The following is a 14756-nucleotide window of genomic DNA, read 5'->3' as shown; positions in this document are numbered from 1 at the left end:
ATGATGAACGCTGAAGTTTTCAATCCAGGGCAGAGATAGGAACAAAACTAAGCAGGCGCTTTTGGAACATGGTGACATCATGGGACACGTTATTGGAATGCCATCTCGTACTATTAGTATAGTTCCTATCGTCCCAAATGAACTACCCCCTACACAACCGGCCCGGACGGCACAGGCTCGAATCAACGACGAGAGCCTGAAACAGACTTGCGGGATCAGCTGACCTCGAGAGAACGATGTGCGACGGTCGTTGCTCTTGCGCCACCTTGGAGTAATATCCCGTTGAACTCTCCATCTGGTTTGGGCGCCTCCTGTGAGGCGGACGGGCTGCATCGTTAATCAATAACTGCCGTTTTTGTGCTGGACGAAACTCCAGCGGGGGCCCAACAGTAGCCGATCCTCCGTTGCAGGGTGGATTGGGCCCACCAGCCCGTTCATGCCAAAGAAGCAATCACCGCACGCGAGAGGCGACTGCTACGGGGCCTAAACACGGCTAAGGCCGCCCCGTGGTCGACACTAGGATGGAGGCACGAGCAAAAAAAACCTCCGTCTGCGAGAGCGGCCCGAGGGACCAACAACGGAGACTGACAAAGTGAACCATGGTGCTGGGTTACGGCCACCGGAGGGCCGTGTTTGTGGCCCTGGTCCCTCAGCGTTCCAAAGATTTGTCCCTCGGATGCTGCTCTGGAGAAGCGACCCGACAGTCTGGACGCCACGATGGAACTCCCCCTTCCCGCTGATTGCGTGCATGAGCTTGACCTCTTACATGCATCTTAACCTGCTGGGATTATTGTCAACAAGGCGGGCGCTATGAGATGGTGCACCATTCCAGCGGGAATGCCCTCAACGACACCCCAAAGTGGGAGAGCAGTGACCCAGTATCCTCCGTAGGCCCCATATAGAAATTGGTCTGTCCGGGTTGAATCTGCTTTGGCGTGCATCTGGATTCGCGTAGGCCCTTCTCCGCTCGGTGCTGACGCCTGAACCATGGTGATTTCAGGATTCTGGACGAGCACAAGGGCGCGACTCGCAGCGGCCACCTTCCCAGTCTCATCTTCGCGTGACAAGAAAACGGGCCCAGTTCGGTCGGAGTAAACCTCCGATTGAGTTACGTTTTCCTCCACATAATAGTACGGAGTACAGCGTAGAGTCTTTCCCAAAAACCAGAGGGAATCCACTATTTATGACAATCCCATGGTTTTGAGTTTCGACAGACTCGTCGTTCCCGCGTCTAAACGTCCGACTAAATGTATGGTTTATCCGGTTCATTCCATACCCTCATAGCGAGGCATCGTCGTCGAACATCGAAGAGGCGGTGTGTTTGGTGTCTCTGAGACAGTGAGATAGCTCGCTCATGGAGGCGCTGCAAATGGACGAGGAGCCAAACCTAGCACTCCCAATGCCCACCACCCAGCGCCTGGTCCTACTACGATAGCACCAGCACACTATGCTCCACCTAACCCCCCGGCGGTAGCGCCGCTGCCACCAGAAACCCATTCCCAGTAGGGAGGTTCACGCTGCGAACTTGATAGAAGGAGAAAGAAGCAGCGGCTGATTGGATTCGGTGTCTGGTGGACATGTTCAAGTAGTGAACCCTTTTAGCCTAGTCGATATTCCGTACAGGTGCCCGTCCGAGGATCTGTCGTCAACAAGCCAGCGGAACGATTCCAGAAAAACGATTGAGCGATCTCTCGGCGAGCTTCCAGGTCGCGACCGGGTAACCTTGCGGCGGGCACGGAGTACTAATCGGCGGCACCCGATTGAAAAGGTGCTTGATCGGCCTGTCGGGAGTATGTCGTAGGCTAAACTGTCCAACAAGAGGAAACGTGGGCCCCAGAAGACCGGTAGGAGTCTGCGACTTAGATCCACAGAGCGGCTGCGGGCTTGCATCACTGACACTAGGAATCGTTCGTTGTTATAGGCGAGGAGGGCATCGTGTGACTGCGATTCGCCCTTGCAGATTGGCTGGTCTAGCTTGTCTCGAAGATCAAAATACAAGTCAGCCATCCGGCACAGTATCCAACATGGTAGTAATGGCAGGCCTCCAGCGTAAGCGACAGCCCCTCCCTGCGCAGTGCCGTAGTAAGTGTTGTCGTGAATGGACAGGAGTCTATTCCCCAAGGCCATTTGGATGGCCCGAAGCCAGGATGGTCAGCTGCCTATTATTATGAAGACGACGGGGAGGAACCGGTATCATAATAAGCCCCAGCGAAAATGCCGAGCTGCGTTCGTCGCCAGGCTAGGTCCGCATCGCCGTTCTCACTGGTTCGGTCCGTCCTCGACGACAGAACGAGAATTTCGCCGTTGGTGGCACCAGAGCCAACTGGAGATTTCCCCCTCCCATCTAATCCTTCTGCCGCAAAAGCCGTTCTGGTGCCTTATTCCATATAGGTAGCAACCATGCTTAGATGTTCAGGTGTTCGTTCACTGCCTGATGGATCCTTCTCCGTGCCAACAAAGTCATGCGTCCACAGACTTTCTATAACACAGACCATGTAAATATACATGATTCATACATCCCCTGATTCATGACCTTTTTTTTTCTATTTTCAATAACCACAAAAAAACAATAACCATAATATTATTCTAGTGAACAACAGCATAATCAAATACAAAGTTTGACAATAGAAGGGAAGATAAGATGGCGTACGTACCTAATCATCTTCCAAGTTGATCCTATACCCTTTTTCCTGATAAGCATACAAGCTGATATCGTTCTTAGAAACCCGGAGTCAGGGACTGTCGAACTTCCTAGGGATCTTTTAGAGCTCGTAACGGTTCTGGGCCGTGACTTCCAGAAATATGCAATCGACAATCGCATATACTTCAGCCCTGTCGACGATGTACGCAGATCAATCTTGTCGAGTCCGATCAGGGTTACGGCTGACTTGTTCAGGATGAGGCAGATCGCCTCGAACTTCAGCAGCGCGTCTTCAACTTGTTATTCGACGACCGCCTTATATTTCCACCAATTCATAACCCTCAAAGGGTATTGGATTGTGGATATGGAACGGGCAACTGGGTAGTCGAAGTCGCCGAACAGTATCCAAATTGCGAGGTGAGGGCATCCGCTGGCAATTCAAAGACGATGGACCACTAAATGCTTTCATGACAAAGGTGATCGGAGTAGATATATCTCCCCATTTGCGACCAGATGACATGCCTGACAACTTGTGGTTGCAGGTAAGTCTCTTCCTTCCAGAATCTCTTCTCCTGAAAAGATTATAAGTCGTTGCACACACCTGGTGTGACTCTGTCTCGGAGGCATTCGGACAGACAGGCGAGGATGCTTCATATCTTCTTCCCATCGGTGAGAAACAGCCAGAAAAGACAGGAAACTGACGTAAGGATCCGAATCAGGCAGATGACCTGAATTGCCCCTTCACCTTTCCTTCTCGGCACTTCGACCTTGTCCACTCGAGACTTGTGGCCTCCGGAATCAACAAGACACGGTGGCAGTCATATGTCAAGGACCTTGCACGGTAAGGCAACCACACCTTCTAGCCCGGCCCAGACTCTTTCCTGGGTAGAGTTGGAATCGCTAATTCGTGGAATATAAACCAGAGTCACGAAACGTGGCGGCTGGGTTCAAATGGTTGAAATATATTTCAACGTCCAATCCGATAACGGGTCGATAACTGACCAGCACGCGCTGAGGCAATGGAGTAGTAAATACATAAGATCTCTGGAGGATCTGAAGGATTTGCGTGTGGGCCCAAGACTTGGAACTCTGTTGAGAGAAGCTGGTCTGGTGGAAGTTGACACTAGAATGATACAGCTGCCGCTGTCTGCCTGGCCCAGTGGTAAGTTTCCTGAGGCCTCATGTGAGTCGCTTGGTGTACTTACTGGAATTAGACCCCAGAATGCGGCAAATCGGTGCACTCAATCGCGATAATGTGCATAGATTCCTATCATCGATGGCCTTGTACCCGTTGACACAGCGGCTGCACATGTCAGAGCAGGAGTTTGAGGATTTAATCGCCAGAGCTCGACAAGAGGCAGATGACCATTCTCTGAAAGCATACTTTCCTCTGTAAGTATTGGATGTCTTGAGCTTCTGTGACTGAAGCTGACAAGTCAGGTATGTTGCCATCGGTCGAAAACCCTGAGATGCATCCTCTTCGCTCGACCTCAACTTCCGTATCCCAACCAGCCATTTCTATCCGTCCAAATAGTCCGTGATGTGCGAGGGTGACATTTGCCTGGGTAAGCGGGATATGGCATCTGCAGCTATGACATTGCAGCTTTATATGGGTTAGCATCCAGAGCGAAGAATAGACTAGCACCCGATAAATGGTCAATAGATGATCCTTTCATACACGCAAATTCTCAGATTAAAGAATTCTCAGAACATTTGCCGACTTGACCCTGATAAACTTTGGTTGGCGTTGCAGCTTCGTCACAGGCTGGCCCACAATCTAGATCCTCACATGCCTTGGGAAGAGAATGCAGGAGCTGTCATGCCGGACATGTATGACAAGACTGCTAGACAGCAAGATGTTATGCGCTGGAAGCGGATGCGCCAAAGTCAGTGTATTTAAATTTGCCGCCGACAGTTGGGCAAAGATTCTGTAGCTGGCTCAACACGAGAGATTGCCAGGTAAGACTGCGACCAATCAATAATCTGGAGACTGCTTGCTGATGGAATGCTTGCAGATAGAGCAAACACCGTCAGCCTGTGTTGGAAACTGAAAACGTTTGACGCAAGAGAGTTCGTGCCTGCTGACGGGTTGAGACGAAACGAATCGATAGGGAACCTGCCTTAACTGCCCGGCGTTGCTTCGTCTCAGGAAACCAGATCTTAGCTCATCAGCTGTCTAATGTTACTCTCGTATAAAAGAATGGGAACTGACTTGAGTAATCCAGACTGGTTCTGCCACTCGAATGGCTGGGCTCGAGTGGTGGGCAGAAAGGGTTGAGGAGGGGTACTGGAATACGGCGATCTCTTGAGACGGTAGATGCTCTGGGAGGAGGTGGAGGGCATTACTTAAGGGGCAGACAGCAGAGCGTGCACACGCAGCCAGCGACCGGCGTGTCCCATGACTGCCATCAGCTACCAGGCACGGGAAGGGGCGTGGCTGCAGTGACATCGGCGCGTTGGAACCTACATCTGGCCGTCACGCAGCCTGTGCGAAGGAGCAATCGTCCGGACGCAGTTCGAGGCCGCCGTGTCTTGTGGGATGGGATACCCTCTCGAAACTAAAAGCTGCGGGACGAATGCTCTCGGGTAACCTACAATGAGAAGGGGACAATGCCGCAGCGGCAGAGATCACGGCCAGCGCTTTTATTCCATCGGCTACCTCCACAGCCGTGACTGGTCGCTGCGAGACACGCAGAAGAGCGGCAATGAGGCCCAACTGCCCTCGATCCGGAGCTGGGTCGAGAGGACCACTGGGTGATCACGTCGATGCTGAGGGCTGGGAATGGGGACGTCCAATAAGAGAGAAATACTGTCTCTGGCACAAGTCCTGATGGTGACTGTGGAGGCACCTCGCGGTTCGTGATTCTCGAAAATTCAAGGCACAAGGGGAGATCCTCGAGGTGAACTCTGACTACCGGAGTACTATTCTCTTCGCTATCTCTCCTTCCATATGGCTTTCAGTGTCACTAACTACAACATGGTCTAGTCAATCCTATGTCCCTCGTCCATCGTCTGTCGAATCGATGCCCAAACCGCGGCGATGTGCAAGCCTAGCTAGCTAGCAGGTACCACCCAAGGTCGCAGACTCTCGCGGAAGCGGAAATCCTCACGCCGTCCCATCACTAGCCCCATTTACTATTGAGGTTGACTGATAGAGTGCCGCCGTCAGGCCCCAGGCTTCTGGTCCTCGGGTCCAATTACAACCCTGCCACCAAAGATAGTGTGCAATTCTATTCGCGGATCGAGCGAGCTCCCATGACATCCCTGGACGTAGCTCCAAAGACAGTGATGATCTCCTATTCAAGCCCTGTGTGATCTTGACACGGAGAAGTTAGGTCGTCCGATTCAATTTCTGCCAGAGCTCCGTAACAAGTTAGTCCAAACAGGCTGTACGGTGTACATACCAGGAACAAATCCACAGAGGAACAGCTGAGATCTGCATCGCGAGTAATGCCTCAGGAAGAGACGTCAGCTGCTCTTGGCATCTACCCAAGTAAGTAGGTAGGCTTGCAATGGATTCTGAGCCGTGCCACGAGAGCGCTTGGGCGCTTAATGAGAGAAAAGACTTTCTGCCTTAGGCATTAAGGCGGCAAGACAACTCCGTCACGGGTAGGCTTACCGCTTTTGGCGGGGAAAAAAGGTTCCAATGGGCGTCTCCGCCTACTGAATAAACTGAATGAATTTCTTATCTCAGACTCTTCGCTGTGGTACATACGTCCACTCTCGAGCTGATTCAAGATGCCGTCCACATACAAAAAGGACAAGCCGTGGGATACGGACGATATCGATAAGTGGAAAGTGAGTAGACTTATCCCGGCCACAGAGACGTGTTACTGACCAAACGCACGCATGCAGATCGAAGAGTTCAAGCCGGAAGACAACCTCGGAGGCACGTTCGCAGAAGAATCGTCTTTTGCCACGCTTTTCCCCAAGTATCGAGAAGTATATCTGAAGGAAGCATGGCCAGTGGTCACCAAAGCGCTAGAAAAGCATGGCATTGCCTGTGTGCTAGACTTGGTCGAAGGTAGCATGACGGTGAAGACGACTCGGAAGACGTACGACCCTGCGGCCATTCTCAAAGCACGCGATCTCATCAAGCTCCTTGCCAGAAGTGTTCCTGTACAACAGGTTTGTCTCCGGAGGCTCTATATGGTTGTTTTGGCACGAGTCTCTAACAGGCACAGGCCCTTAAAATTCTGGAGGACGGAGTCGCATGCGACATCATCAAGATCCGGAACCTCGTCAGAAATAAAGAGCGATTCGTCAAGCGACGACAGCGGATCCTGGGCCCGTCGGGATCGACCCTCAAGGCGCTCGAGCTTTTGACGAGCACGTACATTCTGGTTCAGGGCAACACCGTCTCCGTCATGGGGCCCTACAAGGGTTTGAAGGAGGTGCGGCGTGTCGTGGAGGACTGCATGCACAACATCCACCCGATCTACCATATCAAGGAATTGATGATTAAACGGGAGCTGGCCAAGGACCCGAAGCTGGCCCATGAGTCCTGGGACCGGTTCCTGCCCAACTTCAAGAAACGGACTCTGTCGAAGCGCCGCAAGCCATACAAGGTCACCGACAAGTCGAAGAAAGTCTACACACCGTTCCCGCCGCCTCAGGAGAAGAGCAAGATCGATTTGCAGCTCGAGTCGGGCGAGTACTTCCTGTCGAAGGAAGCCAAGGAGCGGGCGCGCAAGGAGGAGATTGCGGAGAGACAGCGCGAGAAGAGAGAGGAGAAGATGAAGGAGCGCGCGAAGGACTTTATTCCACCGGAGGAGGAGACCCCTGCCGAAAAAGAGAAGAAGGAGAAGAAGAAAAAAGAAAAGAAGGAGAAGAAAGAGAAGAAAGAGAAGAAGCGGAAGCGCGACGAGGACGATGGCGATGTCGACGGGGCATCCGACCACGAAAAGAAAAAGAAAAAGAGCAAGAAGAGCAAGACGAAAGCGGATTCTGCAGAGGAAGATTCGTCTTCCTAAGCCGTTTGCCCATTGTACACGGAGTCAGTCTTCATGTCCATGTTCATTCATTTTTTGTCCGGCGCCATTGGCATCATCGCATGGGTTTGGAGTTTTGTTTTGTTCTGTTTTGTTTTACAAAAAGCAAGTTGGCTGGTCTGGTTGATCGTACAGATACCAATCATGAATCTGTCACATTGGCGGTTGTATTCTTTTTCTGTACTTATGTCCTGTACTTGAGTGCTGGATTCATCCAATACAGCACAGTCGACAGGTTGTAACAATATTGACGCAGTGTTTAAGAATGACTTTCATTTCTTATGTCGGGAGTCTATACTTTTATCTATACTGCACGAAATCTTCGACTAGCCGGTGTACGATTTCGGAATCCGCCACCCAAGTACTTATTAACAGCGTCCAAAAAAGAAAAACCGGCAGATCATTCATTCCACCGCAGCCAATTTCGCGTCCAGCCGCCGCCTCTCATCTTCCAAGAATCTCTCCTGCTCCCGACGGCTCTTATCCAGATCGACAAACAGGAGCAGCAGGGCGAAACTGACGACGCTGAGGGCGAAGAGGAAATAGAAGGGGTAGGAGGAAGCATTATTATTGTGCGTGGACGACGAAGCGGCGTCGATAATGGCGCTGGACACAACAGGCCCGATGAACGAGGAGGTCTTGCCAATGATGCTGAACAGACTGAAGAAGAGAAACTCCTTGCCGCGGGGCGTGACTTCGGAGATCATGATCTGCGAGTAGCTGTACCAGGGGCAGACGAAGAGGCCATAGAAGGCTTGATAGAGCTGGAAAAAAGCAATCATCAGTCAGGTAGGGAAAGAGAGGAAGGGGAGGAGACAGCCCTACCCAAACTTCCCACACGTTGTGGAATCCAAACCGCTGCGTCCAAATGCCTATCATCCCCCAGGCGTCTAGAAGGATGATCCCAACGGCGACGGCGTTGAACATGGTCTTCGTCCCGAGGTGGTAGCGGCGCTGGATGAACCAGAATCCGTAGATGCCGGCGGCCTGGTTTGAATTGCTGTTAGTAAAGGCCCAAGAATAAACAGATTTTTTATTCCGGGTACTCATTTCAGTCTTACCTGCGCTGCAATGCCGACTATCAAGAGATAGGTCAATTGAAGAGTGTTATACTCGACGATACTGTTCTGCAAGGTGGCGATGACCGTGACTGTGGTGTTGAGCGAATCCCCGAGGAGGAAATAGCCTGATGTGACAGTGCTGGTATTAGCGATTCACATCTCTCGCTCTGAGCACCAGACTAACCGATCAGATAAATCAGACTCTGTTTTAACTGCCACACCTGGGTCATGGCATGATAGAGCTGCCACAGCCCGGCCATGACGATGGTGCGCCGTCCAGGATCCTGCCCCGGCCGTCTCTTCTCGAGGACAAACCAGGGCAGCGACAGCAGCAGCCAGATGCCTGTGGCGAAGGCAATCAGGACGCTGAGCCCCCAGTTGTTGTTTTCCTGGCTGGCGTTGACGTCGAGGGCGAACATGATGGCGACGATGACGGCCAGGATGACGATCTCACCGACGGACTGCGCGTAGAAGGCCATGTTGGAGAGCTGGCTGCGCTTCATCGTGTCGGCCGCGTCGTACTCGTCGCGAGAGATCTCCCCCGCGACGTATCGCTCCGCCGTGGCCTTCATCTCGGGCGTGTTGCGCGCCAGCCCCGGGAACGCTGCCGTCCAGAAGGTCAGCGTCGTCTGGTAGGCGATCAGTCCGACGATGTACAGGGCCACGGCTGCAGGCCACTTGTCGGCCGTATGGACGCCCAGCCAGGCGAAGCCGATGGCATAGGCGACGATGGAGAGCACGATGAGGATATTGGGTCGCCATTGGCCGAAATCAGCGAAACTGCCGATGACGAGGAAGACAACGATCTGGATGGCGAAGGAGATGCCGTTGCAGAGGAGGACGATACTGTTGATGGAGCGCGACCGGCCGGCGAAGACGAGCGTGCTGGCGTCGCCGGCGGCTTCGGAGAGGAGATTCTGAAAAGCTGTCGGGGCGAAGTCTGGCGCGTATCAATCAGTATCATTAGCCTGCCTGTGCGCTGTTCCACTCACTGAATAGAGTCAATCCATTGTTGCCAATGTAGTAACTGTGGGGGCAGAATGGTTCAGTGACTCGAGCCTGCGCAGTGCAGATAAGAACTCACGCATAGTAAGCCCAGATCTCCCATTTGGAGGTCAGGTATTTGTCGTGGAATTGGTCAGGCACGGCAGCAGCAGCGGACTTGTCTTCAATGTCCTTCGCATCCAGCCTGACGGTTTGGTCGTTCTTGACCGTGGCGTCATGGGCGCTGAAGGCGTGCAGGCCAGGATTGCTGGCTGACATGATGGATGGTGAATTGTTTATTTACTACTAAAAAGCATTCCGTATCTCCAAGCAAAAGACAATAATCACACCAGAGAGCTGAAGAGGGGAATGAAAAGAAAAGAAAAAGAATCCATTATCTGCACCATCCTGCATAATGAGTCTTATCTCTCAATCAATCAATCATCAATCGCTATCACATTCATTCATTCATTTACCCCGCTAGGTAGTGGAGACACGAGTTACTACTCGATATGATTGATTGATCCCTCGGACCGCGGGATTAACTTCAGATGGCGCAGGCAGATAGCAGGCTGTCAGTGCTCAGCCAGCACCCTACAGGGCCGTCTGTGCAGCAGCTGGCTGTATATAATTCGTGCAACTGCAGCAGACAGCCTGCTCGTGGCAGGATCTGCGTGTTTAGCGCCAGTCCGGCGGAACTTGCTTGGGCAGGTGGCTAAGGCGTCCACGGTCTGCCGTCCAGAGTCATTGCATTTACATATCCATTGAAGAGGGCATGACACTGACAGACGTGTTTCTTGTTCGCAAATGCTATCAGTCCTGATGAGAATCTCGTGCCGCTATCTTAGGGTTAGGGTTAGTCAGCCGTGAAGATATGTCTACTATACCTTGGATTACAACATTCAGTCTCCGCAGATAATATACCCCACAGGAAGGAAAAAAAAAAGAAAGAAAAAGAAATAATCTTGATGGTGAGGTGAAGATCAAATAGAAAATAGTCATAATTAAAGTATAGTTACTCAATTTCACGTAGCATAAATTCCTAGTCCATCCGCATATCTGTACTATTATTTATTCTATATATAAGCACCGTACAAGGAGTATAGTACGTGAGCATGTTTCTCCATCCTCCGGTGGAGTGTATCTACCAGGTTGCAAGAATACTTATGATCGTAAGGATAGTAATCCGAATAAATAATTCCAGTGCAGTGCATAAAAATGCCCACCAATCATTGATGCACTCACCTAAATAGTCGACAAGAGATTCGGGGAAATTCACGTGTTAAATTTCGGGGATCGACAAACTTCTCTCACCCGGAGATGCATTTGTTTGTTCCTGGTTAACTTCTCTGTCCTTCCCCGCACAACCACAAAGCAAGACATTTTAACCAGAATCGCTGGGTAATTACGTCTATTTAACCGGCGCAATGTCGTTGATGGATCTTTTTTTTTCTTTTAAATGCAGCTGCATCGTGGACGGAGTATCCTCTGGACAAGATGTATGTACCCCGCATCTTTCAATGCTCAGCAGAGCACACATACTGCCAGCGCAGCGCTCATGTCATAGATCATGTCTCAGATCTTGCCGGATTCCGAGGTGGGATTTGTTCCCTGTAACCTTGACAATTGCTACGGATTGAGACGTGCAGGATGAGGTCAATATTTAAGGCGGAGATGCCCAGCTCAGCGTCTGCTGCCCCAGACCGTCAGAGAGATCGTCCATGGAACACTTCTTTCTCTGCAAGATGGTTCTGGGTGTCAGTCTCGTCCTCCTGGCGACGGCCGTCTCTGCCACGTTCCCCGACTGCAGCCAGCCTCCGCTGAAGGACAACGCCGTGTGCGATACCTCGCTGGACCCCGTATCGCGTGCTGCTGCGCTCGTCGCGGCCTTCACGCTCGAGGAGAAGATCAACAACACGCAGAATGGATCGCCTGGCGTGCCCCGGCTGGGCCTGCCGCCGTATCAATGGTGGAGCGAAGGCCTGCACGGCGTGGCCATCTCGCCGGGCGTCAACTTCTCCGCGCACGGCGACTTCAGCTACGCAACCTCCTTCCCCCAGCCCATCCTCATGAGCGCCGCCTTTGACGACGACCTCATCAGGCAGGTCGGCAGTGTGGTCAGCACCGAGGCGCGCGCCTTCAGCAACGCCAACCGCGCTGGCCTCGACTACTGGACGCCCAACATCAACCCCTTCAAGGACCCGCGCTGGGGTCGCGGGCAGGAGACGCCCGGCGAAGACGCATTCCACATCCAGCGCTACGTCTACAGCCTCATCGACGGCCTGCAAAACGGCATTGGGCCGGCCAACCCCAAGATCATGGCCACCTGCAAGCACTTCGCCGCCTACGACCTCGAGGACTGGCACGGCAACGAGCGCTATGGCTTCAACGCCGTCGTGTCCACGCAGGACCTGGCCGAGTACTACCTGCCGCCCTTCAAGAGCTGCGCCCGCGACGCCAAAGTCGACGCGCTCATGTGCAGCTACAACGCCGTCAACGGGGTGCCCTCGTGCGCCGACTCGTATCTGCTGGAGGACATCCTGCGCGACCACTGGGGCTGGAACACGACCGGCCACTGGGTGACGTCCGACTGCGATGCCGTGCAGAACATCTACGCCAACCATCACTACACGTCGACTGCGCCCCAGGCGGCCGCGGACGCCCTGGGCGCCGGCACCGATCTCGACTGCGGCACCACTTATCCCGACAATCTGGGCGCTGCCTACACGCAGGGGCTCTTCCAGAACCAGACCCTCGACACGGCGCTCATCCGCCTGTACTCGTCGCTCGTCAAGCTGGGCTACTTTGATCCGCCGGAGAACCAGCCCTACCGGTCGATAGGCTGGAGTGATGTGTCCACGCCGGCCGCGCAGCAGCTGGCCCGCACGGCGGCGGCGGAGGGGATCGTTCTTCTCAAGAACGACGAGAAGAAAGTCCTGCCGCTGTCGCGCGAGGGACAGACGCTCGCCGTGATCGGGCCCTTCGCCAACGCGACGACCCAGCTGCAGGGCAATTACCAAGGCGTGGCGCCGTACATCTGGACGGTGGTCGCGGCAGCAGAGCAGCTGGGATACAAGGTCAACTACGCGGATGGCACGGCTATCAACGCGACCAACACGACTGGCTTTGCAGAGGCAGTGGCCGCAGCCAAGTCGTCCGACGTCGTCATCTATGCGGGCGGCATCGACAACTCGATCGAAGCGGAGGGCCACGACCGCGACACGATCGTCTGGCCGGGCAACCAGCTGCAGCTGATCAGCGAGCTAGCGCAGACTGGCAAACCGCTGGTCGTCATCCAATTCGGCGGCGGGCAAGTGGACGACTCGTCCCTGCTGGCAAACGACAGCGGCGTCAACGCCCTGCTGTGGGCGGGCTATCCCAGCCAGGCTGGGGGCGCCGCCATCTTCGAAATCCTGACGGGAGCGACAGCGCCGGCAGGCCGTCTCCCGACGACGCAGTACCCGGCGCAGTACGTCGACGAGGTGCCGATGACGGACATGACGCTGCGGCCGAGCGCGACGAACCCGGGACGGACGTACCGGTGGTACGACAAGGCGGTGATCCCGTTCGGATTCGGGCTGCACTACACGACGTTTGACGTGACGTGGAGCAAGGCGCAGCTGGGACCGTACGAGATCGGCTCTCTCGTGAAAAACGCCTCTTCTTCCGATGCGCCTGCCGACACGGCTCCGTTCGACACCTTCACCATCCACGTCCGAAACACGGGCAAGACGACCTCAGACTACGTCGCGCTGCTCTTCCTCTCGACGCGCAACGCGGGACCAGCACCGTATCCGCTCAAGACGCTGGTGGGCTACACGCGGGCGCGGGCGATCCAGCCGGGCGAGACGCGCGCGGTCGACATCGCGGTGACGGTGGGATCGGTGGCGCGGACAGACGAGCGCGGGGATCTGGTACTGTATCCGGGGACGTACACGCTGGAGGTGGATGTGAACGGGCAGTATCCAACTGCAGGGTTTGAGGTGACCGGGGAGGCGGCGGTTCTGGATGAGTTTCCGCAGCCGCCGGCATAACAGCTAGGACAGTGTATATCACTTGTTATAGGCAGATGAGATCAGAGCAATGCAATGGTAGTGTCCATACCATACGGGAGGTGCTGGTTGTATGACAGTGACTCGACAGCGTCAAACTCGATAGGGTAAAACACAGTGAATTTGCTTAGTTATGTTGGAATATTGTATTTATATTAAGAAATATGACTTTTTATACTAGTGATATTGTATCAATACTAATATAGTATCTGGAGAGATATAATATCAAGATATAGATATGCGTCACTAGAGATATAGCATAAAAAGTAGCGATAGTAATAATGATAGTATTAAGGTCATATAATCTATATATAATAAGTACTATGTTATAACCACACCTACCCGGTACCACCCTTTTTGTTGTTTGTGTAGAATAGAGTAAATACTCTAGCCTAGAGGTAGTAATCTAAGACTTAGCTTTCTTAGTAACATACCCAAATACATAAAAAAAAATAAAGTAGTTCCCTTATAAAAAGTAGGAATTTCTAAGAAATTCAAGTTTGATCCTTAGGTCTGGAAAATCTTTTTTTTCCCCCTTCTTTGTGGCAGATCTGTAACTATTATGCTATTACTATATCTCTCCTGACGTTGTATCTATATCCTGATATGTAAGGTATCTATACTCATGCTGTGTTAAATCTAGTGATTGTTAAAACTGCATAGCAAGAAGGTTGCAGTAATAAATTAGTTACTATAATACAGCGGTCATACAACAGTAATTTAGACCAGCGCCTGCCTGTGTGACGGCTCAGTCAAAAACGAAGTAAATTCATGTTTGGTAGCCCTAATTACAAGAATTCGAAGCTGAGGAAGGAAGAAGAGAAGAAAATTGGAACCAGGACTGTGGGCGAGGGGATGTGATGCATCGAAGCGAGAGCGACCCGGCCCTTTCCTAATTCGGAACTATCACGTGATCGCGAGTCACCTGACCAGACTTCTGAGCCGCGCCGTCACAGCCTGTATGGGAGATAATTATTATATTCCATACTAAGTGCCTATAATAATATACTATTACTTACTATCTCTC

General features: G+C 52.7%; 4 protein-coding genes across 4 annotated transcripts; 3 read left to right on the top strand and 1 right to left on the bottom strand.

Annotated features, from left to right (window-relative positions):
* Positions 1–2641: 2641 nt before the first annotated feature.
* T310_0058 (uncharacterized protein) lies at positions 2642–5203 on the top strand (the record flags this gene model as incomplete). Its single annotated transcript, XM_013477013.1, has 11 exons — positions 2642–2646; positions 2723–2843; positions 2897–3058; positions 3118–3183; positions 3361–3482; positions 3565–3803; positions 3856–4033; positions 4078–4081; positions 4305–4527; positions 4576–4600; positions 4867–5203. 11 exons carry the CDS (start codon positions 2642–2644, stop codon positions 5201–5203), a joined length of 1482 nt encoding a protein of 493 aa, XP_013332467.1.
* Positions 5204–6379: 1176 nt separating this feature from the next.
* Positions 6380–7614, top strand: T310_0057 (KRR1 small subunit processome component; the record flags this gene model as incomplete). The annotated part of the gene is made up of 3 exons (XM_013477012.1): positions 6380–6439; positions 6497–6769; positions 6826–7614. 3 exons carry the CDS (start codon positions 6380–6382, stop codon positions 7612–7614), a joined length of 1122 nt encoding a protein of 373 aa, XP_013332466.1.
* Positions 7615–8036: 422 nt separating this feature from the next.
* On the bottom strand, positions 8037–9956 carry T310_0056 (Autophagy protein (Atg22); the record flags this gene model as incomplete). Its single annotated transcript, XM_013477011.1, has 6 exons — positions 8037–8396; positions 8458–8619; positions 8694–8818; positions 8878–9633; positions 9686–9720; positions 9778–9956. 6 exons carry the CDS (start codon positions 9954–9956, stop codon positions 8037–8039), a joined length of 1617 nt encoding a protein of 538 aa, XP_013332465.1.
* A 1466-nt stretch (positions 9957–11422) lies between these two features.
* On the top strand, positions 11423–13711 carry T310_0055 (Xylan 1,4-beta-xylosidase; the record flags this gene model as incomplete). The annotated part of the gene is made up of 1 exon (XM_013477010.1): positions 11423–13711. One exon carries the CDS (start codon positions 11423–11425, stop codon positions 13709–13711), a length of 2289 nt encoding a protein of 762 aa, XP_013332464.1.
* Between the last annotated feature and the right edge of the window lie 1045 nt (positions 13712–14756).

Source organism: Rasamsonia emersonii (assembly GCF_000968595.1).
Source record: "Rasamsonia emersonii CBS 393.64 chromosome Unknown ctg1118621759663, whole genome shotgun sequence".
Classification (NCBI taxonomy): domain Eukaryota; kingdom Fungi; phylum Ascomycota; class Eurotiomycetes; order Eurotiales; family Trichocomaceae; genus Rasamsonia; species Rasamsonia emersonii.
Note: the sequence above shows the minus strand (reverse complement) of the source record. Positions and strands in the feature narration are given on the sequence as shown.